At 38.8% G+C, this 26,232-nt stretch overlaps 3 protein-coding genes and 1 long non-coding RNA gene across 5 annotated transcripts; 2 read left to right on the top strand and 2 right to left on the bottom strand.

Annotated features, from left to right (window-relative positions):
- Nucleotides 1-2,649: 2,649 nt before the first annotated feature.
- Nucleotides 2,650-7,176, bottom strand: LOC103716953 (uncharacterized). Of its 2 annotated transcripts, none has more exons than XM_008805171.4 (4): nt 6,068-7,176; nt 3,823-5,131; nt 3,114-3,197; nt 2,650-3,027 (listed from the first exon to the last, which is right to left on the bottom strand). In XM_008805171.4, exons 1-4 carry the CDS (start codon nt 6,686-6,688, stop codon nt 2,963-2,965), a joined length of 2,079 nt encoding a protein of 692 aa, XP_008803393.3. In that variant the 5' UTR covers nt 6,689-7,176; the 3' UTR covers nt 2,650-2,962. The 2 variants fall into 2 exon arrangements, with proteins under 2 accessions (XP_008803393.3, XP_088577470.1); XM_088721344.2 differs by having other exon boundaries at nt 3,823-5,128; nt 6,068-6,824.
- Nucleotides 7,177-14,660: 7,484 nt separating this feature from the next.
- LOC103716952 (uncharacterized) lies at nt 14,661-22,770 on the top strand. The gene is made up of 8 exons (XM_008805169.5): nt 14,661-15,118; nt 20,444-20,591; nt 20,677-20,827; nt 21,310-21,435; nt 21,521-21,601; nt 21,714-21,906; nt 21,988-22,255; nt 22,344-22,770. Exons 1-8 carry the CDS (start codon nt 14,894-14,896, stop codon nt 22,583-22,585), a joined length of 1,434 nt encoding a protein of 477 aa, XP_008803391.3. The 5' UTR covers nt 14,661-14,893; the 3' UTR covers nt 22,586-22,770.
- An 883-nt stretch (nt 22,771-23,653) lies between these two features.
- Nucleotides 23,654-25,142, bottom strand: LOC103716951 (trihelix transcription factor ASIL2). Its single transcript, XM_008805168.6, has one exon. It carries the CDS (start codon nt 25,012-25,014, stop codon nt 23,869-23,871), a length of 1,146 nt encoding a protein of 381 aa, XP_008803390.3. The 5' UTR covers nt 25,015-25,142; the 3' UTR covers nt 23,654-23,868.
- A 128-nt stretch (nt 25,143-25,270) lies between these two features.
- LOC148703309 (uncharacterized) lies at nt 25,271-25,612 on the top strand. The gene is made up of 2 exons (XR_015986846.1): nt 25,271-25,379; nt 25,485-25,612. It is a non-coding gene; the product is annotated as an uncharacterized LOC148703309 (long non-coding RNA).
- The last annotated feature ends 620 nt before the right edge of the window (nt 25,613-26,232 follow it).

Genomic DNA, 26,232 nt, shown 5'->3' on the forward strand with positions numbered 1-26,232 from the left:
TTTTTGGATGTATCCATACTAGAAGTGTATGAGCCATCTGTTGTAGCACAAAAAAAATGAAAAAGTGCTTTTAATATGATAAAATAATAATAAAGAATATTGCATAGTATTGCATAGTGAAGTATAATACAATATAATATTATATATTATTATATATTAAAATAATACTATTTTCTTTAATATTATTATATTATAATATAGTATAATATTATAATATCGTCGCAGAATTGTGCTATGTATTTGGGACTACCATAAGTAGCACGATCTTGGGTTATAATTTTCAATGCTTACGGTGTGATTATCAACAATTGGGAACCCTGGTTGGGAGTGTTGAAAACAAATTAATATACCTCCATTCTGCAAAGTATTATCTTGAATGTAAGAATTAGAGAAGTATTTTTTTAATAATCCAGTCATTTATCTTTGATGAGTCAATCATGGCTTAGACGGATAAAATTTCTTTCGGACGCATGCGTGTTCACTGTTAAATGGTGCTTTACGTGAAGCATTGAATCATCAACCAAGAAGCGCACAGATTCCTCATTCTCATCATGGTCTTCAGATCAAATTAAACCATGAGCCCAATATCATGTTCAAGCCGCTGCTGCTATCCCTACTCACTGGTTTTGGTGCAACGAGATATTAGTCGCATTATAGATTGGATGCATGGTTATCATTGTTCCCACCTCCCTGAACTTTTTGTTAAAAAGCTCAATGAGATGTTCTAAATAGCCGTGGTCGGTGGTCCACCATTGATCAAAGTGTCTTTAAGGTAGTTGCAAGGTAGACAGCCATGGCCTCCTCCCACATTACCAGCAATCATAACCTCTCATCAACTTCACCTTTTTTAGGCATCCTAGCCCTTGTAAGTCACCTACATGACATGCCATGGTTACAAAGCTACAACTAGTTTTATAAGAGCTCTCATGTATAGATGGATAGAGGTGCAAATAGTCTTCCTTGTGATGTACCTTCTCTCCAACAAGAGAAGGGAATTTGGCCATGTTCGATGTCGAAGGAGAGAGAGGAAAGCATGTCAGGGCCTGAAGGTCAGTTGCCAGAGTTGAGGAGCTGAATGTTTTCTAAGTGGTGATGCACTGTGGCTTGTTTGCATATAATTCAGATGGCTTTAATATTTTTTATCTCAACATGGTGAGAAGATTTTTCACTTCTAATTATGAACTCATCAAAAACCGGTTCGCAATGACATATTTATATATCAATACAAAAAAATATTAAAGAATCGACTGGTAGATTACTGTCTCATCTGTTCTTTGAGATATTTCAGATCCTTATGATGAAATGGATTTCTTTTGTCTCTTCAGTTAAAGAAACTAGTATGCATTGTTCAGCAAGTGGAAGTAGCGAAGACATGCAAATAGAGAGCTTGTTCTGAATTCTTCTGTTTCATCTTTTTTTCATTTAAAAGCCTGTAACCATGTTTTAGAAGTCCCAAAATTAAAGTGCTTCACAGTTCATGAATTAAACTTTACCGCATAAATGCAGCAAACAAAATGATCAATTTAGTGTGTTAAATTTTATATCTCAAGTTACAGCACTCATGTAACCCTCTTTTTTATTTAAAAAAAAAAAGAGAAAAACATAAAGAAACATAAATATCCAAAACTCCAGATTTGATTGTCTGTTCACAAGGAAAATCTGAAATGCATGTTTTAGCGTACTTCTTAGATTGCAGCTCATATTTTTCCAAGTTTTATATAACTAAGAAAGCTAACATATTATACTAGGCTTATACCTTTAAAAAAACTGCAAAACTGACAATCTGATGATATAATTCAACAAAGTCCGATAACATCATGACTAAACAAACAAGCTACATCCATTTTTTGGGTTTTATCATCTGAAGCAAATAGGTAGTGAGATTTACATATTGGTGATGGTCCAATCCTCATATAACAACACCACTAGTTCTGGCACTCCCAGCACACCCAGGCCATGGACTTTCATTAACAGTCATCTGATAATTACTTAGCAGCCTCCAAAGCTTTGCCATTAGATGTTTCCTGATAATTACTTGATTCTTGATGACATAACATGGCACCACCACCAGACCGACCAATTGCCATTTATTTGTTTAATATTGCATGGTTCTTGTAAGTTTCAGCACCAAGCTTGATTCCATTAAACTCAACCCTCGCAGGACCGAGAAATATCAAGGCCAGTTACAACCAGCCAAAAGGAGTAAATAATATGCGCAGTACAGTGAGAATGGTGTTAAAACTAACAATAAATAATTGCAAGTTATTATGCCTCTTTACCAATGGACATTTCTATATTCTCTTATATTGTGATCTTTGGCATGTGTCAATAAAATGCAGTTTTGATCTCTCAGCTAGTCCACACACATCTTATCAAAATCTTTTTTCTGAAAGGAACTGTTTACCGAATTCTTAATAAGGACATCATGTTTCCCTGATCATGTTTTAATCACATTCTAGGGCTTTTAAAATTCAATTATCTGCTACCTCCAAGCAAAGGTTCGACGCATCAGATGCAACAGGTTTGCCTTCAAATAACTGATGTCTGACCATCATCTTACCATCATACGACCGAGAAAATTCATGTATTTTTTTATTTGAAAAAGCAATGAATTATACGATGGAACTAACAGATCAAAAAGCAGCCAAATAAGAAGAAGAAATCAAGCCCTTCTGATTTGTATAAATCAAATATCTGACAAGTGTATCATTTCCAACAGACAAATACAAGCTACAAAAGGATTTGCTCCAGTACACAAAACTTCCTGTTAAACTATACAAAACTGAGATATAACAGGGCGAAATTGATTTCCACGACCCTGAATCACACGATACTAACAAATCCTATGGAAGAATAATTTTTTCAGACTGTAACTGGCATGCTTAGCATATATGGAAGCCAGCATTAGTGTATTATGCTGCTTCACAGTTGGAATATGCTGATGCTGGAGACCGCCATTCTGTCACCTAAGCTTGGATTCACTTCCCTTGCTATGAAATGATGGAAGGGAGAAGATCGAGCGATGCACTGCAAAAATTCAGAATCACCAAGGAGACAAGGCCAAAGTACTTAAACATTATGAAGTTGCATGTAATTCATTATTAAGCAGTTACCTTTTGGAGAGTTTCCAGATGTGTGGCCATCCCTCAGTATGGAGTTTGTAGGAGCACCTGGACTGGAGCAATGTAATGATGGAACTGCAAAGAGTAAACATAGTTAATGTGGCTATAGAACTACAACAATGACTAATCTTTTCTCATTAGCATCCCTGATGATGTAATATGAAACTGAATACAGAAATAGATAGAAGAAAATCCAAGCACCTAAAAGTCAACTAGTTTAACAGTCTTGAATAAATTTCGAGCCATGACGTCTAGAATGCGACAGTAACTTGAAATTAGAGGCACTGAGCTTTCAGTCTAGATTACAATTAGGGGAACAGTTGCTCATAGGTACTTGGCATATCAACCCCCCGAAAAGTAATACGAAGACAGCTTCTTAATTGTGAAGATGTACATTAAGATCAACCAACAAAGCCTCCATCTTTTTTACAGAAGAAATGAAAGAAAAGAAAAAAGGCAGAATCCTTCCTAGTCCTGAATAAGCTTGACAGAGCGAATTTTTTTTTTCTAACTGCTTAGCAGGAGTTTGTTTGCATGCTAGCTTTAGAAAATTAAGGTGGTCAGAGGAATGATATAAGGATTGAATGCCAGAATTTTCTTTTTGGTCATCACAAAGAAAACCAAAAACTTAGCAGAACGATCAAAATAAGGAACTAGGGAAGAAACAATACAGAGACCAATCAATAGGAAATCAGGATACCTTGATCAGGAAAAACCTTGCCCTCATTTAGGCCATGGTAAGCTGGAGATGAGTAGTCCATTCTCAGCTTCCTTGGATCGTCCCATGATTGGCTTGCCAGATCACAGCCATTTTCTGTATCATCACCAGCTCCAGAAGCTGCTGAGACGGATTCCGAAACATTTATTATACTTTCTGCACCCTTGCGTTTCTTCCCAAATTTAAACAATCTCTTGAGCCCTTCTGCCATGCCATTTCGTGGTTGACGGGAAGCATTAGTGGCAAGAACAAGTGTCTCAGCTTTCCTCCATTTCTTCCTTACTCGAGCAGGATCGGCCTCCTGCATTTGGTTTGTAGCCACCGAAGCATTAGCATCCGATGCCTCATGAGAACTGGAAGGCAGATATCTGATGTGTGAGTTCCAAGGTCCAGGATTTTGTTCTGATAACTCTTCCATACTCCCTGCAGAGGCATTAATCTTGGAAGCAGTAGGTGAATCATCATCTGCATGAGATACAGCTGTAAAGACATCACCATTAGCAGGTCTGGGATCACCAATACTTCCTGATTCTTGGCTGGATCTTGATTTCTGACCATCTGAGTCAGAAGGAAAACCAGTTTCCCTGCCTTCACTGGATCTTCTTTCTAATTCTTCTTCATCTTTATATTTAACTGTGTCAGGAGACCATTCACAGTGATCTACCAACCCATCAGACTCCTCTCCAATGTTCTGCATCTCAGAAGCTTCGAGGGCCCTCGATCTAGCTATAGCAGCTCCGGCACCAGGTCCTATCCCATTGCCCCTTCTAAGAAATGGCTTTGACTCGCATATCTTTTGGAACCTGTTAGTGGTTTGCTCGCTGTGCTCCTTCGAAAGGTCTTTTAACTCACCAGAACTGATTGAGATATTTCTCAGAAACTTGGACCTTGGAGGCTTCTCTTCCTTGAAAATATGAATACCTTCACTGATGCTCATGCTTCGAGCATGCCTCCGCAACTGTGAGCGAGCAGTTATCTTGCTAGTTCCAGCCAGCGGTTTGATATCTTCCTTCCTGTGGTCGGAATTGTTGGAAACTGATTGTACTATAGGATTTTCAGGCTGAGTCCTTCGTCTTATGGAACCAGATTTGATAGGAGGTCTGGGAAGGGGTGCAACAGATTTTTGAGATGTGGAGGAAGACGCACTTCTACTGGAGAATTGCTTCTTAGAGTCAGTGCTGCTAGGAGAACCATCGCTAAGTAGTGTATCATCATAGAATTTAAATTGAACATACTGAACCTTCTGTTCAAGATTTTCTGCCTGCTTTGTCTGGATGAACTCTACCGTCTGCTGCAAAATGAAACCGAATCGCGTTATAAAGAATAAAGTCAAAATGAACAACTTTTGTTCTTTATCAAGTGTGAATGTTAAAGGGGCAAAAGATCTATCTATAGAAGAGCAGGTCAGTGTAGAAGAAGTCCAAGGTTATAAAAGAAAGGACCTTTTCCTTACACTTTGAAGGCTCTATGACCAGTATGAAATCAGGATTACATATAACAATGTGAAACAAATTAAATTCTTTCTTATAGAAGAGGCTATAAACTCATTGCAGCATGACATAAAGAGTGACCCATAAGTTAAAAACAATAATGATAATAATAATTATAGGTACAATATTTTTGTTCCTTTTTAACATAAAGGAAGACCGTAAAGTAATATTACCAATGAATACGTTTGTAAGTTTATGCATACCCAAGCAAATTTTGCACTTCGAAACATTCTTTATACTACCTATTTTGCACCATGTTTTTCATAAAGAAGCTAATAAAACTATCAGAAGATTGGCAAAGAAACTGAAGAATTACTACCATTTGGTAGGCAAAGAGGTTGAAATTTTTCAAAGTTCAAGCTGGCTAACAAATACACTTTGTCCTGTGGATTAAATAACTCATGTCAAATTCTCTTTCAGGTCAGAACAATCCTTTCTTAATGAATAAAAAATCCATCTTAAATAGTTTTCTTACTACAATCCTCAATTAATGGGGACTCATGCTGCTTGAAGCCGTCTGAGATCATGATTCATAACAAACAAGAGTACCCACACGAACAGAGCATACAATTCAGGTGTAAACTCTCAAACTTTCCAGTGATTCCTGAATCATTTGCACCCTCCAAAATACAACAGTAAACCAACTCCCTCAACTTCATTTTCTTTAGACTAAGCAGGATCCCAGGTTTAAAAATAGGCATCAAGGAGATAATTAGGAAAGAAGAATTTTTTAGTACCTGTTCTACATCCTTCATTGCAGAACGAACACCGAAGGATCTCAGCTTCTCTGCATACCGAAAATCCTGTGGAGTCAAATCTTTTCCCTCATCAGATGTTCCAAAACGAGCCTTCAACTCTGCCCAACTTTGTTCCAAGCTATCCCACATGGCCTTCATCTTAGCTTCCTTCTGGGTCCTCCTCAATCCCCACTCCTTCCTCAGCTTTGCATCTCTCTTCTCCATATATTTCTCATACAACCTTCCTCTCAAACCTTCCAACTTCTTTGTATTGCACCTGCAACCCCGATCATCCCTGCTGCTCAAAGCCAAACTGCTATCGAAATCCACCGCGCTACCGATCTCAGGCGATCGATCAGGATAAATCTGAGCCGGCCTTTTCTCCCTAGCCTTGTGCATGCGTTCTAACTGCAAGTCTCCGGCTGTAGTCCTCCATGATAAGGAGGCCATCTTATGAACAGTCAAGAGCTCTTCCAATTCATCCATCTTCATCAGCAGCTCCTCGTTCAATCCTCTATTCCCTCTCGACATCCGCCTCGCCGGCCGAACTTGCTCCATCGGAGAAGAACTCAAATCAGAAACTGTGTCATCTCCCCTGTCTTCCATCTCCAACTTCATCATCTGTTGAGGAGAAAAAGTTTCCTTCCGCAGCAACTTCTCTTGAAAACTTCACAAATATTCTTCTCCTTCTCCTCCTACTTGCGGAATCACAACTACTCAGCCTTGAACTGAGAATCCAAGAAGCTCTCCGGCCTCAGTATTAATAATATTACTGTCATGGCACTAGAATTAATTAGGGGCATTCATACCGCCGGACGTGGACGACTCCTCACCGCTGGCTTCCGCAGCGGTTGATCCGGTCCGGCACGCCAAGCCGGCGCGATGGCGTATGGACCCCTATCTCAGCCGGCCAGCAAGGACCCTCGGCAAGGCCAATGGGATTCGGCTGCTGCCACGTAGCACTTCGCGGGGCCGCCGGTGGGGAATAGGGCTTGGGACCCACCGGCGGTCGGTGGACGGAGCTCTGGGACCCACGTCTTCGCGTTGGCGTCCATTGCGGCGGCGGCGGCGGCGGCGCTTAAAAGCACGCCTCCGTTCACGACAGGATTATCCGAATCATCATTACGTTGAATAAAATATGAGAATTAATGGTTGTAATGATGAAAAATATATAATTATTGTCGATTAAAACCAAATCTTAGAAGGGTAATAACTGTCGTCACGCTTTCCGCGTTGTGCCCTGCGTACGAGTCGTTAATTAATACGCTGTCTGTTTGAATTATGGTCATTAATTTTGAAAAGGTCTTTGTTTTTTTTATAAAATAAAATATAAAGTAAGTTAAAAAAAAAAACATGACACGGGGTGACCGTGTTGGGGATTGAAAGGGTCGGGTCAAATTTCCCAAAAAGAAATAAAAAAGGAGGTCGGGTCAACGCTGGAACAGTCGGCGGACCCGTAGATCACGGAATCTCTATGAAGCGGTCCGTACCACGAGAGTTAACTAGGTCCTGGGAAGCAGGGAGACAAAGTTTGCCCATATGAAATCATAAATTCTGCATCAAGAGATGTGTTCTTCTGAGACTTGCACCCATTTAGAAAACCTTGTGGAAGTTGGTAAGAGCACATTGCGTTATGTGGCTTGTTTGGGTTTTTTTTTTTTTTTTCTTATTGGGAGAATTTCATTTTTGTGTTAGTCTGTTGATGGTCAAACAGCACTAGTGTTTCTGAAGTAAGTTGACGTGTTTTATTTTTCATAGTTCTTTCGGGTTAGGCACTTCAGATAGAAATGTTTGTGTCGGAAAAATTCAAAATTTGGTAAATAGGTTCTTTTCACCACAAATTCTCCAAAAGCAATGGGAAACATTAAAACGCGTAGCCAAAAGTCACAAAACTCTAGTGGGAACAGTATTCGAATAATGACGCCCAACAATTTTTTTATTATTATTATTAGAGAGAAGGGGACCAACCTATATCATGGTTATTTAGATGAATCATCCAAGAACTAAATTCAGAATCTCTAGTTACTAAGTAGAGAAAAGAAGGACAGGAACACCCGCAGTTGTGTGAATATAAAACATTTCCTTTTGCTTAACGCTTACAGCTCTTCTGTTTCGCTTCCAATGTTGATGTCATGAGCTTGTCAATGCTTTTGATATGGCCTTCACAGTAGAAGGCAATTTGGACTTGGATCTGTTGAGGAAATTTATAGATAACGAGGGCCGACTCGATTTTTAGGTAACTGAGGCGGTCGCCTAAGGCTCTGGTCTCCAAATGCATTTATTATAGTGAGTTTCAAGGTAGGCCTCCCCAATGCATTTAGCTATGTATCTTTATAGCTATAAATGCATTGAGGTCTCCAAATGCATTTATATTGGGACGTACCTCTTACATAAAGAAATTTATTATCTTTTTTCTTATTTATGCATTGAGGCCCCCAAATGCATTTATGTTGCGGCCTTTGAATTCGTCTTAGGCCCCCAAATGTATTGAGCCGCTCCAGCAGGTAACAAGATACCTATCTGCCAAGCCATCCCTACGTCAAAGTAAGATGCTCTTAAGGAAATACCAACTTAGTTGAGAGATCAGGGTTAGTTAATGATGATGTGCAACTCATAAGTGGCTGAGATTAGATACCGAAGGACCCCATCAAATTACCCTGTGAAAACCATCGAAAGATATATAAAGACCCAAACGATTGTTCACGTTTGAAAAGGACCTCAACCTGCAAAAGTTGAACTATTAAACATTGGCATACTCGGTCAAAAACAATTCAACAGTCCAAGAGTTCACAATGCAAATCAAGCAGGTCAAGGTTATGGCAATCTTGCAGCATCAAGAACAAGATGAACCAGTGAAAACAACTATAGCAAACCCCTACCTTAGACCAACTTGAGTTTTGGGGCATGACTTGACTCCACTTGTGACGCCACAGGTCGACCAGTGGACCAAGTTGACCAATTGTTCATTTCTGACCAATCGGAGCCAGAAACATACACCAAGTTTTCTGAACCCCATTGGAGTAGATTAAAAAAATCAAAACTGCTTGTGTTCCAAGCAGTTTGGAGTTTCTTTTCTGAATTATTATCCTACATTCCCCCCCACAAGAGTGTCAACAACCTGACAGCATGCAAGTATTTCATCTTTTGAACCACAAGATAATTATTAGACTGAAGATTCTTTAGTTTTTTTATTAATATTTTTGACTCTGTTCCTTTCCAAGTTCAAGAAAGAAATCCTGTACAATGGAATTGATTATACTTCTCTCAATAGTCAAATTTTGATATTTCAAAATCTTAAATCAAATAAAAGCAAGCATGTGAATTCAGAAACAAATTACGCAGCAGTTGCCAAATATGATCCAGCAATCAATTGATCATGATCCAGCCTCTATGATACATAGTTTAAGCCCACTGTTTATAATTTTCATGCTTGAAAATTGAATTCCAAAGCTTTTTTGAAGAACCTATGATTTGTGACTAGTTACAAGTGATGCAAATTGTCTCTCTGAAAGGAAGAGAACAGGAGTGCTTCTCAAGACAAATGGAAGATACAAGCAGATAAACAAATTGTCTCCAAATGTAGTGATTTCAAGAAGCTTTCTTGGTAGAATGCACTATTGTTGTGCAAAGAGGAGCCCAGAGATTGCTTTAAAGTGTGAAGCCAGTGACTGATGCTTTAGAAAGGGCCATGGCCAAATCCTGCCTTACCACAACAAGCCTCAAATAAATTGCCCTCTAAAGCTCTTTCCTTCATAGATACAGAAAAATGATGCCAACTTGAGGTAGTTCAAGATCGTAGAAAAAATTCAACCAACCAACTATTCTTTTCTATGTCAACTTGCTTATCAAGCTTAGAATTATTTAAGATCATAATCGTTTTATCTTTTCTGATGCAGACCATAATGGTTTTATCTTTTCTTACAGCTTCTTTCTCTTCAATTTATTGAGGAAGTTCACAGGTGCCTAAGTATATAATGTTTATGCAAACTACATGTGTGCCTAACCTCCTATGCCCTCTACTGAGACTTTGATGATAAGAAAAGAGTTCATGTACAAGTTGGAAAATTATTAGTTCATTTGTTGCTTCAGACATAAGGGTTTACATTATGTCAAGAGTAAGTCAGTTTTTCTGAATGCTGGAGCATCTTCTGTTTTAATGACATCCCTAAATAGGAATACATGCAAATGGGGATTCTTAAAGCCAACCTCAGATAGTAGGGAATAGGCTTGATGGTTTTGGTCATGGTAATTTAGTCCTGAATTAATGTAAAACAACAATAATGTGGTCATATCTATGAGTATTTGACTCAGTGACTAATTTTTCATAAAGTAGAACTCTAGTAATTTTGAAGGATCTACATAGCAAATAATTGCAATTGATAAGGGAATCAAGAAACAGCATTAGTAAATTTCTTCATGGAAGTTGCTGCTTAAACATAGAACATGAGAGGGGTTTCCTACGATACATATTTGCGTATAGCCTCACACATTTAGAAAGATGTTTATTGTCCGTAGATCTTCTATTCTTCCTACAAACCAAGAGCTAGACTGGGGCTAGATAGATCTATTTGAATACTTCTAGAGAAAATGAATCAACTGGCTTACCTAACCGCATCTTTCATGGGCCCATCAAAATCCCGTCTAGATTTCAGCATGTAAGCCTGTTGGCCTGTAGGAAAGAAAAAAAAATTGACCCATGGAGGTCTTTTGTTTCTTCACACAAAATTCGGACCAATAGAGTGCTGAATTGATATTGGTCGTGCTCAAATAAACTTTTGGGTCCACAAATCTAATAGGAAATTTAGTCCAAGTTGTGCAGGATTACCCAAATAGGCTCTTTGTTGTATTTCATTCCTGGTGGGTATGATAGTTGGATTGAAAGCTTGTGGGGAAAGAGCTCCGTTCCTTTAACTTTTTTGAGTGAGGATGTCTTGAAAATAGATGCGAAGATAGTAGGAGAGGGAGAGAGAAAAAGTTTTATTAAAGAGTGTTGGCCAGAAAAGGGATACGGACGTGCCACGAATGTCGTATAACCACAAAGAAGATAAGATAAAAGGGATAGTAACGTACATCCTAGTGCCTTGACCTTTAAGAACTTTTGCTCCTATAATACTCTGTCTGAAAGAGAAGAAGGTAGAGGGTAATAGAGGCTCCAAGCCTACACTACAGCTACAGATAAGCTAGAGTTCGACTAGGTAATTGAAAGTAGATAATTTAAAAGATAAGTACAATGATAAATTAAAGATAAAGACGAAGATAACAACTGGTTGTTTGATTGGTAGAAGAGTCTATAACACAATCCTAAACCCCTAAATAACCAGTGGTTTTGTGTACCTATAACCACTCACACCGGTTCATCGTGCATCTCTACTAAGTTCAGCAATTATGCCCCATGACTCTACTTTCTCCACTAACTAGCCACATGCCTCTCTCGCTACGCAACCATAAGTTAAAGTTTTAATTATTTATTAACTCCATGAAGCTTTAACATTGTTCGACCTATGTTGTTGATGCCTCTCTCTATTGTTTAGCCTATCATGATTGAACCCTCATTTAGTCTGATAGAAGTTTGGTGTACACTGTTTCACCTTGTCTTGGTCCTCAAACTTGTCCATGTGGTTCCTTTTCAGTTGATTATTTTGGTTGCTAGGATGGGGTGTAAACAAAAAAGAAGCCTTTTGTTTTATGAATGTCTCTCTTTGTTGATGAGCAGAGTGGAATGGCATGAGGATATGAAGAAGGTTCCATTGCCATTGGTGTTTTGTATTTGCTTTTGAAATTTTGTTATGGTACACTTTTAATATTTTATTTGAACAAAAGAGAGATTTTAGTTATTGATGTTAAGGATAGAAAAATAAACTTGTTTTGTAATTGCTTGCCTTTATCTTATCATTTAAAATTTACAAAAGAAAAAGAAAAATTCAAATCCTTCAATCTTTTGAGGATTTCCTCTTCGTTTTCATTTTTTTTTCTCAAGCTTCCAGAGGTGAAGGAGATGCCTCTCACCCAGAGGGTCCATTGAAACATACTTGAAAGAATGAAAGAAGAAGGGAGAAATAAGGTAAAAGGTGGACTTCTTTTGAAGCATTTACTAATTTGTCGTTCTCTTTTTTGAGAGAAATCCATCCATGGTAGCGATTTGGAGGTAAGAGTAGCGTAGATCGACTTTGTTGCAATTATATCGGTGTGTAACAATAAAAGGAAAAAAAAATGAGCTTCGGTTGTTTATTTTATCTAAAGTGAGTGGAAAGATTGGATTTTAAGGGAGAAATCCAAGGTTTTTGAGGCATAGATGGCTGCTGGTGACTGGTGAGAGCTGGGCAATGCAATTTCAGTTCTTTATGGACTTGGATCGCTTTGAGAGTTGGTCAGGAAATGAAGGGAAAGAAGAAAATGAAGAAAGAAAGAAAGGAATCTAGGGATAAAAGTATTTGATTTAAGAATTTTTTTTTGCATGAATATTCTTCTAAAAATTTAAATTTACGTGAATATTCTCTTAAAATTTATATTTATTTCTTTACCCTCATCAAACACTATTTTTGTATAAATACCTCTAATATAACGGTTTTTCTAACACCATTAATAAAAACTATATATATATTAATTAAAAATAAAATAGAATTTTGAAATTATTTTTTTATCCTCCATCACAATTGCTTTATAAATGTTTCTTTTTGTACATCTACCTATTAAGAATATTTTAGTCATTTTAATTCGAAACCATTAATATTTTAACGGCATTAGATGGCATGAATACATATGCAAAAAAACAAGGATAAAAAAAAGGGTAGAATAGCAAAACAAGCATTTTATGAGGGTATATGTGTAAATATAAAATTTAGAAAGATATTCACGTAAAATTCGATATTTAGGAGCATATTCATGCAAAAAAATATTTAATTGAATTACAAAAAAGCCCAAGCTTTGAAACCAATATTTCCGGTTATCTAGTTATTTATATTTAGCCTTTCAATTGCAAATAAATGGCCAAGATTACACGCGCGCACGCGCGCGCACACGAGTGTGTATTTGGCAAAGAGGGCCCTTGATTTTATGGTACTCCTTTAAATATTCGAATAGTTTCCATGCTATATTTGTCTAGCCTTATTCCTTCATTGAATGGCATGTGGTTCACTACAAAAAAATTGCATGGGTGAACTCTTTTTTAAATCTTTCCTAAATACAGTGTTAATTAATTTTATTTGGGATTTTAGGATTGAAACCTTTAGGAGATATAGGGACTATTGTTTAAAAACAAAGATCCATAAAAATATATGCTTCTCAATAATTTCATGTATGCTTGAAGATTTTGGTCGACATCTTAGTTGCATGTAAGTATATTCATTTAAATACAATAAGTCTAGAAAGGAGTGTGAATGAAAAAAATATTCATGAAAACATTTTACATTTAAATTCTTCACCACCATTTAAAGAACCAAAAGTGGAAATAAAGTATAAACGTTTGATAATTGCGTGATGAATATTTAATTAGAATAGAGTCAGCAAAAAAAATGCTTTTGTCCCTCCAAAAGCTTTTCCAAACAGAACCGAAATTGAAGTGATATGTGAACCAAATGATTAGGGTTGAGATGATGAAAGTACTACAGGAGAAGAAGGAGGTGATGCTACTTGGGGTGTCTATTAGTTGAGAAGAAGAGGGACATGTGAGGGTAAGCTAGGGAAAACTTAGGATACAATATAGCTAAGATGCTTGCTTATTTTTCATTATTGACAATCTACTATTATGGTGATTTTCAATAATGTAAACTTTACAATTACTTATGTACCGACCATGGTTTTTGGAAAATGTTTGTGTAAGTTGTTCATCATTTCAACATTTTTAGAAAGCCTCTTCCTTTTCTTAAGAAAGATATTTAGTTGTTCTAGAGCCTAATATTTTAATGATCTAGTTTTCACAATTCCAGACTAACTTAGTAAGTCCAAGCCTTAAAAAATCCAATTTAAGACTCAATAAGATGGCTTAATTTACTTGCACTCCTAAACTACCTCACAATACCATTAACCGGTGACACCAACTAATTTGAAACAGTGAATTATCGATCACTAATACTAAATAAGTGAATTAGTTCCACAACATTACACATGCAAATGAACCTACCTCTAAACAAACTAATCAATCATGCAAAGTTTGTGTTAATTCTTGATTAAATCTAAAGACAACCGCCTAGATAAGCCCCATGTAGCATGTTTGCATAGCAAATTTAAATTGATCCTTGCTAGAAGAGACAACTAAACAAAAGTAAAAAAGAAAAGTCAACATCAACTTGATTAATCCCGAAAAATCAAGATTGGCACTTAAAAGTTTTTGCTTATAGAAGTATTCGATCCATTATGCAAGTATGAACTGCAAAGCTCTTCCGCATTATATGAACATTGTCCCTGATTTTTCATTCTTGGTTATCAATATTCATATAAATTAAGATTATGTTCCAAAAACAAAAAGGAGAAAAAAAAAATAGAACCGGTTCAGTCATGGTTGGGTTATTTGGTTCGAAAAGGATCAAAGGACTCCGGTCTAAGCCGGCCGACCCCCCAAGGAAATATTTTATGTCCTCAGGGGGCAAACACAAATAGAAACTCACGCTTCCGACCAGCTTCAAATACCCACACTAAGCGAAAAGAGCGAGACGAAGCGAGAAGAGAGAGACGAAGCGAGGGAGCTTCTCCCCGGTAGCCATGGAGTTCGGGCAAACCCTAACCCTAGCTCCATGCCTTCCCCTCTCTACCCAGTGAGCTAACGTCACGTCTCCCCCGCGTCCCGGCCGTCGGAGTAGAGGTAGAAGGAGGCTGACGTGGGGCGCCGAGATGGAAAACCACAAGAAGTCGCTGCTGAGGGTCCGGCTCCGGGTGACGGCGAGGAAGCGCGGCACGGAGTCGAGCTCAAGCGTGGGATCCGCCCGGAAGCTCCGGGAGCGGGACTATGCCAACTCCGTGAGGAAGCTCCACCACCGCGAGATCGGTGGGTTCCCCCGGATGGCCCGGGGCACCGCCACCAACTCGCCAGAGAAGTTCCGCAACATGCAGCTTCAGGTTTATGCTTTAAAACCCTCAGAATTAGGATTTCTTGTTCTAGGGTTTTGGATTCCTTTTGGATTTGGCGTTTGATTTTTTTTCCTTTGTTACTGAAATCTTAGAAATCGTTCAGTGTTTCGTGGTTGATTTGTTTTTTCGTTTTTTGGGATTTAGTCCATGTTGCTCTTGATTAGGGTTTTGGGTAGCTAAATTGGAAGCTCGTTCACGGATTTGTGATCGTAATGCTGCAGAGATCAGTATTCGGACTAGGGTTCGTGCTTGAATGCTGAATTCTAGATTTAAAATTTAGCTTGGGGAACCATGAACTCGTTTCTGGATTTCAATTTTATTTAATTCTAACTGCTTTGGTAGATCAAGTGATGCGGATAAAACATGAATGACATGTCTTTTGCTATTATGGATGTTCTTATATTTTCGATTTATCAATCAAGCGTTTGATCTTCCATGTGTGCTCAAATTTTTCTTTTTCTTTTTTTTTTGTTCTTGAATTAAAGATTAGGGGTAGATCTCTTAGTGATAAAAATAGGTAAGAGTAGAGAGGTATGATAATGGTATTATTTTCCTCTTGTTAGATCGAGATTGACTAGATAAGCAGAGCATTGCCTTTTCTTGAATGTAGAGATAGACTGACTAGATGTATTTCTGGTTGAACTGAAAGTTTCAATTGGCATGTGACGAAACAAGTTGAGTACCACATGTTTGATGATCTTTTGGGCCAGTTGATTGCATTATATGATAGAGAATATAGTTTCATATTATCTCAGAAAAACTGTTTTTGCTTACATGTAAAAGGAGAGCAAATCTAGATTAGTTATAAAACCTTGAAAAAAAGATCACTATCATTTCCTCGAGTAAGTATTACATCCGGATCTGTCGAAAGAGAAATTCCTTATATTCATGTTAGATTTCAAATCCAATTGGACTTTCCTCTTATGAGATATCTCCCAACTTCACCTTATATATGATTTAGATCCTGATATATAAAATTTGTTAGAAGCATCTAACCAATTCATTGTGTGAAAGATGATGCCTAAATTTCTAATTACAATATCTCTGAAGCAACCGTGGAAGTTGAGGCGCTCTAATACTCATTAGAAATTACTTTTTTTAATTTGCACTATAGTGCCTTTGCCTTGGAGATTCAAACTTTATGCCTCCATGAAGATGCAGGATTAATGCCACAAACTATTCCACAAACCAAACAAAATTTTCAGCATTCATCATTAATGGATTGCATTCCAATTTGCTCTACACTATTAAAGGTTACCATTTTTCAGTTTCATCTAAACTCTTTGCAAACTTAGGGAAAGTTTGGACGGTTGTTCCTTGATCGCATGAGTTTAATTTGTGACCAATAAGGTACCTCCTTCCCTGCTGATTGACCATATAGGTTTCATGACAAGTCCCTCTCTTAAATCTTCTTTGGCTGGGAATTCAACAATAATAATTTTTTAGAAGTTCAATGTCGTTCGGACATTCAATCGTAAAATCTGCTCAATATTTTCATGGGATCATCTCTATTTTCAGTTGCTCTATGTAGCTAACCCCATATTTGATTGGAAGAAGCCTGGATGGTGATGATGTTCACTGTTGTTTGAGTGAGTGCTTAGCATTTGAGAATTGTTCCAATTTTCTGCTTTAATATTTTTTCTCTATAAAACTAAAAACAGTCCTCATGCATGGTAGACTCTTTACAAGGTTGCACTTAGGAATAGCTAGCTCAAGATCAACTATTGCGTGATGTCTCCTACAAGTTACAACTAGGGGTGCAATCGAGCCAAGCTGAGTCGAATAGCTCAACTAAGCTTTTGAGCCTTCAAACGAGTATTTTTCTACTCGAGTTCGATTTGAAAAACTGTTCGAGCTATACTCGAGCTCGGTAATAGTCTAGTAGCGTCGAGTTCAAGCAGCCATGAGCTGCTCGGCTCATTTGTGTTCCTAGTCACAACTCATCTTCTACAGTTTCTCTCCTTTTTTAACCTTTTTCCTAAATTGCTTGAAGATGAAGATGAATGAAAATGCATATGGGGGTTAAAAATGGAAACCAAACTTGTCTTATTTTATTTGTATGTGCATTGAATTTTTTTGACTTCGCAACTTAGGTCATTCTATTGTTTTCACCTTCCAAATATGTAGTTCCAATCTTTCTACCCCAGTCTGAATTGAAAAAGGGAGATTAGGGTAGCTTATAGATTGCTCTGAAAACCAAAAGTTTTAAGAGCTTTTGAGGTTCAAGCTAGAGTCGTATTTGCACAGACATTACCTATATAGTTTGCTTTTCAACCTTTTTTCCTCTAAAAGTTCCAACACATAAACACTTATATCCAAATCAAACATATATATGTACGTAGATACATATACGCATTAAGAGTTGAAGTGCCATAACTGATACTAAAGTTTAGAGTGCCTTATGAAAAAACTTTTCAAAAAGCCATGCCAAGAACTGATCCTTGCTCATTCTATTTCTTAGCTCTACATGAAATTATATGGAACAATTGAAGCATTATAAAACTGGTTCTTAAATTAAAGCATGCTGCACACTAGTTGAACAAGAGAAGCATATAACTCATCTCATTTATGCATCCATTATTTGGCTTGTGACTATCAAGATAAGTTTTTTGCTGGCATGAAAAAAATGTATTTGCATTTCACCATTTGTTTTGCAAATATAGCAGTAGTTATAATTGGAAGTTCTATTCACAGTTATAAATTGCTGATTTAAAAGTTTTGATGTCTTAAGGATTAAGTTGGGATTTGTTGTTGAGCATAGAAACTGGGTTTCAGCGGTTTCTTGCTCTTAATCAGTTGTCACTTTGGTCACATCTTATTTTACTGTACTAGTAAACTGGCTTCAAATTACGTGCAAGGATAAGTGTGTAATGGAAGGTCTAAGAAAACATAAATAGAAGTTATTTGAAATGATTTGGAATATTTTTGCCTTGTCAAAATCAGTAGTCCTTATTAGGAATAATTATGAAGAAGAATTCACAATATGAATCCCATATAAATTGACTTCATTTTCAAGTAAGGGCAAGCAGCATCATTCTCTCTCTTTGATTTGTCACTTATTTTGGACCATAAGATCCTAGCAGAAAGTAGTAATTTACTTTCTAGGCTTGTCAAGATGTATCAAGAAAAGAATGTTCTCCAGAAACCAAATGTTAGGGTTATTCCACACTGAAACAAAATGTGTTTCTTTTATTCTTTTTCGCTGCTTCTGACTGTTAGGTTCTGCTGCATAATAATACATCACTCTAGGGAAATATTTTCAAAACAGTATCTCATAATTAAATCACTTAATAAAAAGGATTGTGAGGAAAAGATATATCTTTGGTGCTACACTTTATAAGATACATTATGATCATTCTCGTCTGAGAAAGTATGTACAAGTAGAAAACACAATAATATTGCATGGTTCATAGGAAGAGACCAACCTTGAGGTTATGGGATAAGGCTACTTTTGTCGCTCTCCATTGTGACCTGATATTCATCATTGCTTCAGGCTTATTTCAAACCTGCAAGCTCAAAGTTGCAAATATCCCCATCAGCCACTGATCTGTTAGCCTTCATCTTATGCAATCCTTCTAATGAAGAGCTAAATATAAAGTTAATATGTGTACTTTTAGCATAAACCACATCTATAATCAAGGCATCATTAACATTTAGTTCATTTTGATATTTATAATATTTCGGTATCTTAATGTAGCAACCACCCACATGGTGACACATGGCATAAAATCAGATGGTTGCCATTCTTCCGAATCAGGCTATTGCAGTGTGGGTGCAGCATGAGCAAGCGTCTGTTCTGCGAGAATGTTGACCATTGAAATAAGAGAGCAACGTACCAGCTAGAATTCGAGATTGTAACTAACAAGCAGGATAATTTATTCAGTTCATGTTAGCATCTTTTACCTTTCCAGCACAACAGCTTACACTTGAGGTTTTAAGGACTCGCATTTTATAGGGTTGAGGGAAAGGTTTCAGTGTGCTGGCTTGCTACATTCCCTATATCATGAAGCAAAACGTGGCCACAGCATGATAAGGTATTTCTTTGTGAGGTGGTGGAGCTATAAAAACCTCCAAAGATAAATATGGAGGAGAAGAACATTCATTTCCACTTGAAACCAATGTCTATATGTATATATCATAGATGTGCTGTCACTGAAAGTGCTATCTTTTGAGGCAGAAGATCCATATTCTCTCATATCTCTCAGGTTGCAATTTAGGATATGTCATGGAAAGTGCAAGTGTAGTTTCTTTTCTTCTTTAATTAATTTCGTACTTTCTACGAAGAGATAAAGTCAATCTTTTTGTTATGGGATAGTAAAAAAGCATTAAAAAATGCACAAAGAGTAGGAACAATAGCTAATGAAGTCTTTGTTTAGTATCGCCTTTCAACAAATATCTCCTGCATGTTTATGCATACCTACTAAGATATAGTATATATTCAAAAAACTGTCTGAGCCTTGCACAAGTCAATGCCTCTACTGCTGAATCTCTTTTGAGCAAAAGTAAATTTCTCATGTTTATTCTTTTTTTCTGGTTAACCACCCTCAATTGCAATGGCTAGGTGAACATGCAAAATGTGTACTTAAAGTCCTTGGGAGATTTAGCATCTAGATAGAAGCCATAATGCTTGAGCAGCCAGAAAGCCTTCAGAATATGCATTTCTATGAGCCACTAATTTTAAGAGTTCCATATAGTTTTAAATCTTGATGTTCTTCCTTCCTGGCAATTATGAGAAGTTTTAAAGTCTTTTGCTATAGTGATATATCACTTGGTTTTGCAAATGATGCCTTGTCAGACATGTGAGTGCCCCCAGCATGTTAGAATCTTCCACATAGTATTTAGTTTTATATTATCTGAGCTTCGTTTTCCCCCAATTCTAGAATCTTAACCGAAATGCCCACTAAAACTTAGATTTTCAGCCTTGCTTTAGATACATGTATTGGAACCTGTTGTATTCCTCATTTTCTTAGCTCATCTTGGTACCTTTTTTATCTGTGCTTCTGACCAATCTTCTCAGGGTTTTATGTAACAAAGATTTATCTACCTAGGAAAGTCAGAACACCCTTTTTCTATTTTCTGTTTGGTTTATAAAACAAGATAGGGCTCTGGGCGTGTCTTATTGATTAAGCAATAGTGCTTAAGTATATTCTCAAAAAAAGTACTTTTCTATGAAATTCATTACTCACTGTGAATTGACAAGGTCTAATCTTCCTCAGTTCTAACCTTGCCTTATGCTAAATAAAGGCTGCATATTTGAAATGATTCCTTTGTTTGCTATCAGAAAAGAAATGATTTCTTTTTTGGGTAATGCAGGAGGAGTTTGATACCTATGATCACAATATCCATTTTTTTCTAAGACTGCAATTTCTAAAGAAGAGGTCCAAAATCATTGAGATTGTTGCAGCAAAAGATGTCATATTTGCTCTTGCACAATCGGGCCTCTGTGCTGCTTTTAGTCGGAGTAAGCCTGTTGATTTTACAGTTTTCTATCGACCCTTTTGTTTAATTTGATTGTCATTTGCGCTTCTTTCTTCTTTTGTTTACAGCGACAAACAAACGCATATGTTTCTTGAACATAAGCCCTGATGAAGTGATTAGAAGCTTGTTTTATAATAAGAATAATGAGTCACTTATCACAGTGTCGGTTTACGCATCGGACCATTTCAGTTCCTTGAAGTGCAGGACAACTCCAATAGAGTAAGAAATTTAATTTATGTCAGAATCTTAACTTTCCAAGATCGCTAATTTTTTATTGTTTTTCCTCTAGTTATTCTTGTATTTGTGAAAAAAAAACACTGTTTATCTCTCTGATTCTTGATATCTATAGAGTGATGGTAAAGTTGAAAATGTCTCCTTTTTTCTGAAGAGAATAAAAGTTGAAACTGTCAAAGTGGTTTATTACATAAAAGGTGGGATTCTCACCAATGCTTATGGCATACCCGCATTACAAAAAAGATAGGGTTCCCTGGGAGAGGTTATAGCTCATTGCATCTTTTATTGAGATTACATCTTGATTTTTTTCACAATTAGTTATAGGGTCAATTATGGTACAGCTAGTTAATAATCAAGTTATCCTAAATATTTAGGGTCAGCAATTCGTGGGTGAATAGTTCATATTGATATCTAAATTCGATAAGCTTTTCAACCTTCATTCATGACATTTTATGGAACTCTGACAGGTATATTAGGAGGAATCAATTGGATGCTGGCTATCCTCTTTTTGAGACTGAGTCACTAAAATGGCCTGGTTTTGTTGAATTTGATGATGTAAATGGCAAAGTACTAACTTATTCAGCTCAGGATGGGTAAGCAACCTTTTGTCCCTTCTGTGTATTGATATCACAATATGGCTATCTAGTTGTCTAATCAGATTCATGCAAACATTTGCAGCACTTACAAGGTGTTTGACCTGAAGAATTACTCCTATTTGTACTCAATATGTGATAAGAATATACAGGAGATCAAAATAAGGTTTTGATTCTTTTTTCAACTGACTCATAAATGCATCACTCATACTTTGATGCATCTGATTCTTTCCATGTTATGATGTCTGGTTCTCTCTCTCTTTCTCCCCTGATTTCAGTCCGGGAATCATGCTGCTAATATACCAGAGGACTCCTGGTTATGTACCACTGACAATCCTGTCAATTGAAGATGGAACAGTGTTGAAATCTTTCACTCATCTGTTACACCGCAACAAGAAGGTTGATTTCATCGAGCAGTTCAATGAGAAGCTTTTGGTCAAGCAAGAGAATGAGAACCTGCAGATTCTTGATGTCGAATGCTAAATCCTTTTCATCCTTAAATCTCTGTTGAATACTGTTCATTTGAGTTGTGACATTCTATAGCTGTTGCAGGTGCGGAATTCAGAGCTGATTGAAGTGAGCCGATCTGAGTTCATGACTCCCTCAGCATTCATCTTCCTCTATGAGAACCACCTCTTCTTAACGTTCCGGAACAGGACAGTTTCGGTGTGGAATTTCCGTGGAGAGCTCGTTACTTCCTTTGAAGACCACCTGCTGTGGCATCCGGACTGTAATACAAACAACATTTATATCACCAGTGACCAGGACCTGATCATCTCCTACTGCAAGGCTGAAGATGGAAGTGAAGATGAGGGAGAAGGTTTCTTCTTTGCTTTGAGATGGTTTAATTTTATTTGTTTCCCTTTTGTGTCACAATGATGTCTGATCCTATGATCTAACCTCTGCAGCTCCTCCAGTTGGGTCTATCAACATGAGCAACATCCTTAGCGGAAAGTGCATTGCCAAAATATGCCCGCTTGACCCTGCACTCCAGATTGCCCCTCGCAAGCGAGGTGCCCCTAATCGATCCACCATCAGGAGCACCATCAGGGAAGCTTTGGAGGATGTGACTGCCCTCTTCTATGATGAGGACAGGAATGAGATCTACACCGGCAACAAGCAAGGTCTCATTCATGTCTGGTCCAATTAGTAGTTATATGAACTCTGATTGTACATCCATCGATACATCAACTGCATCTCCCTACCATGCCATACTCTGAGATCTTGTGTATCACTTGGGGTCTTCTTTCATCCCCACCAACCGACTAGTTCTGTGGTCTGTAGATTCAATAATGTTATATGTATGATAATTAAGCTAAACAACCTTTTCATTTAGATTTTAGTTTACAAATTCTGTTCCTTTCTTTATTTTTTATGGTTAATTTTATATTTCTTTATTTTATAATATGTACTTACTCTAGTCTCTAGATGCTGTTTATGATAAGGGGACATCAAGCAGTCTCACCAACTCATGCATTCTGTTTGTAGCTTCGAATTATATAAATCTTAACGCTACCTGTTAAATGCTCCTAGGTTCACAAACTCCATATTATTTTTTCTTTGAATGCTCGTTCTAAATCTGGAGTCTCGTCTCTCATTGGATCTTCGGAAAAAAAGCATTCTACTGCTCTTTAAATTTTCAATTCTTAAGCATGTTAGCCGCCTTTATAATGTTAATAAATTGGATGGGGCGAACAATATTATGACAATTGAACTTAAGGCCCACTATTTATTGCTTTGGAGAAAAGGATCTCTTTCTTTTGGTTGTTTTTCAAACATGCTCACACTAAGACAATTAAAAGACACATGATCTATATAAAAAGATCATACCATCATCGAAATTATTACTAGTTTGCACAAGAGAAAAGAATGCAGTCCGATTCATTGGAATAACTGATGACTTCTTTGGATTTTGAGAAAAAAATTAGCTGTTTATACATTTCATAGTTGTCTTGCCTTAAAATTTGGTTTCCTAATCTCCTGCTACTCCGAACACAAATAGGTCTCTGAACCCATGTCTCCATAAAAAGAGAAAAATGTATCATTATCATAATCACCACCATAAGAAAAATTAAATTTGCCCGAAATCCACTGTGGATACGGTCCTAACAATTGGTTTCCATATTCCTGCTGCTGCTCAAAAGACAAATAGGTCCAAGACCTCTCCTTACTAATAATACATGAGATGCCAAAACTTCCAGAGAGCATCACATCCATGTAAGAAAAGGAGGACCATTTTTATAATTACCATCATCATAACATTAATAAATCAAATTTGCCCAAGAGAGAACAGAGTACAATTTCCTTCCACCATTTTCCGATTCAGTGAAGGGGTAGAGTCGTCTACGAAGTCCTATTCTCAGATCTAACACTGGGATCCAAATCCTTCCCACCATCTAAACGACAAATAAAAATCCCCTGCTCCTCCCCCATCTACCCACTGTTGTGGCTGGTATTACTGTTGCTGCTGTTGTTGTGGCGGCGGCCGTTGCCACTGGCACCAGCTCCATCCCTCCTCCTCCTCCTCCTCCTCCCAAGATGGCAGCTTTTCAGCTGAGTGAGCTCCATCTGGGTCTTCATGAAGAATTGCATCCTCTGGAGCTCCAGCTCTCTCGCAAACGCCATCCTCTGCTTCTCCATCTCCATGGCCTGTTGCAGCTTCGAGCTCTCCACTCTCTTGTACACCTTCCCGAACCTCAGTATCGCCCGCGTCAGCTCCCGCAGCCCCTCCTCCTCATCCTCCAGCTCAGCCTCCCGCTTCCGCCGCTTCTCGTGCACGGCCGGCTCCGGAGGGAGCCCATCAGACGAGGCGGCCGACAGCCCCGCCGACCGGGACGACACCGAGGGCGGCGATCTCCCCCTCTTGTTGCTATGGTGCGGGGTGCGGTGCCGCTGGGGGAATTGGGGTTGGATTGGAGGCCGGAGGGCGACTCCGGCCGGAAATTTCGAGGGATGGTGGGGGTTGCCGGGATTGGCAGGGGCAGGCAGGGCGGGGGTGGCGGTCAGGGTGGAGGTGGGCTTGTGGTTGGGGCCGAGGAGGACATCCAGGCGGCTGAAGAAGGGCCAGGAGGAGGTGTCGGCGGCGCCGGAGGCGATCTTCGATTTCTCGATCTTATACTTCTTCTTTAGAGTATCGATCCGGTTCTTGCACTGCATGTCGGTTTTGTGGGTCTTCGTGTAGCCGTCGCGGCTGGTGACGGCATCGGCCACCTCCTGCCAGTGCTTCTGCTTCAGGTTCCCCCGACTGAGCTCCAGGTACCGCTCCCCCCACGCGTCGATCAGGGTCGAGGTGGCGCCCTCGCTCCAGCAATCCTCGCGGCCGCCCCCGCCGCCGCCGCCGCCGCCGCCGGAGGGTCGCTGGATGGGGAGGGCCAGGGTTAGGGTGTGCTGGGGCGGGGCGGCGACGGTGACGGGCTCGACGGCGGCGCGACCGTTGGGGTGGGAGCTGGGGGCGGCGGCAGAGGAGGGCGCCACTACAGAGATGGGGTGCGTGGGCGGCGAGGGCGGCGGGGATTCGGATTGGGACTGCGACAGCGATTTGGACTGGGAATCGGAGCGGGCGTCGTCGTCGTCGTCCATGGGAAAGGGGAGGCGGTGGGAAGGGGAAAAGTGGGATTTTTTTTTCTTTTCCTTTGGAGAGGGGCGACGAGGGCGAGGGTTTCTGCCGACCGGCGATACGCTCTTGACGGGCGTTTTGATGGCTGATTTATTTATTAATAATATATATTGCTTTTATTTGATTTTTTATAATAAATAATTCTAAATTTCGTTCCAGTTGGGTGCTTCGAGTTTGACGGAGGAGGTTGACGGCGTCGGGCGTTATAGATCCGTGGCTGGCAACGGGCACGTGGACTGGGGCAGAGTAGGGCTACGTGGAGAGATCTGATTGGTGAGAGGCAGGAAGAGGAGCAGAGATTGGGGATGTGAATGCCGACGCGCACTCGGTATGTGGAGGACAGACAATAGGGCCCGCGCCTTCTGTGAGAGGGTGTCAAGTTTGGGTTTCGGTGCTGTGGTCTATTTTGATATTTGTTTTTTTTTTTTGGTAGGTTAAAGGGTTGGTGGTCGGTGGTTCGATCTGCCCTTTATCCTGCCCTTCAAGTTGCATGGGAAAACTTAGAATGGGGCTTGAGGAACGGAATTATGGAATCCTATTTGTTGTTGTTCTCTGCTTTTACTTGGGCATTTCCATCCCTAATGAGAGTGCAAAGGCCAGAGAGCTGCCTTGGCTTTTGGCGTAGATCTACGGTTTTAACCCCTACACATAAAATTCTACTCTTCTCTGAGTCACTCAAAGTGAATTGGTTTCAAGAGCATTCCACCCATTTTTGGCTCGAGTTTAGTTGTTTTAAGATTGTTACTGCTTCTCTGACAATGGACCGGAGGGCCCTAAATTGGCGACGGTTTCAGAGGAGTTGAGTAATAATTCTTGAACCAAACAGGCTCTTGTCCAATAACTATTTCGAGTGGTCCCCAGAAACAAAGCAAAAGTTGAAAATACAAACTTGAGACATTTAGTACAAGATGTCCCATGCCTTTCTTATGGTGAACCTCCTATTGCTTCTTCTAATTATGAAACTGGGACTGGCTTGTTGACTTTGCCCTTTTTTTAGACAAGGAGCCTCCAGTTTCATCAAAAGACCTCTGCATGTTCACATTCAACTCCACACAAGCTTGCCGTTGGGCTACTTGCATCTTCGGCAGATAGAAAGGAGAAGTAACGGCCGGTGATGTGGATGTTGGATACGCATGGGTCAGACAGTAGTTCGTAATTCTGGGTTTATATTTAGATTTGGA

This window comes from Phoenix dactylifera, chromosome 5 (assembly GCF_051530095.1).
Source record: "Phoenix dactylifera cultivar Ajwa chromosome 5, Ajwa_hap1_PhDact_Kaust_v1.1, whole genome shotgun sequence".
NCBI classification, from domain to species: domain Eukaryota; kingdom Viridiplantae; phylum Streptophyta; class Magnoliopsida; order Arecales; family Arecaceae; genus Phoenix; species Phoenix dactylifera.

What these genes read in the sequence shown, in the direction of transcription:
- LOC103716953 (XM_008805171.4), bottom strand. Translation starts at nt 6,688, where the DNA reads ATGATGAAGTTGGAGATGGAAGACAGGGGAGATGACACAGTTTCTGAT. An exon ending in CAATGAAGGATGTAGAACAG is followed by an intron (nt 5,132 to 6,067) that starts GTACTAAAAAAT and finishes TTCATTTTGCAG; the next exon opens with CAGACGGTAGAGTTCATCCA. An exon ending in ATCTGGAAACTCTCCAAAAG is followed by an intron (nt 3,028 to 3,113) that starts GTAACTGCTTAA and finishes GAATTTTTGCAG; the next exon opens with TGCATCGCTCGATCTTCTCC.
- LOC103716952 (XM_008805169.5), top strand. Translation starts at nt 14,894, where the DNA reads ATGGAAAACCACAAGAAGTCGCTGCTGAGGGTCCGGCTCCGGGTGACG. An exon ending in CTGTGCTGCTTTTAGTCGGA is followed by an intron (nt 20,592 to 20,676) that starts GTAAGCCTGTTG and finishes TTTTGTTTACAG; the next exon opens with CGACAAACAAACGCATATGT. An exon ending in TGCAGGACAACTCCAATAGA is followed by an intron (nt 20,828 to 21,309) that starts GTAAGAAATTTA and finishes GAACTCTGACAG; the next exon opens with GTATATTAGGAGGAATCAAT.
- LOC103716951 (XM_008805168.6), bottom strand. Translation starts at nt 25,014, where the DNA reads ATGGACGACGACGACGACGCCCGCTCCGATTCCCAGTCCAAATCGCTG.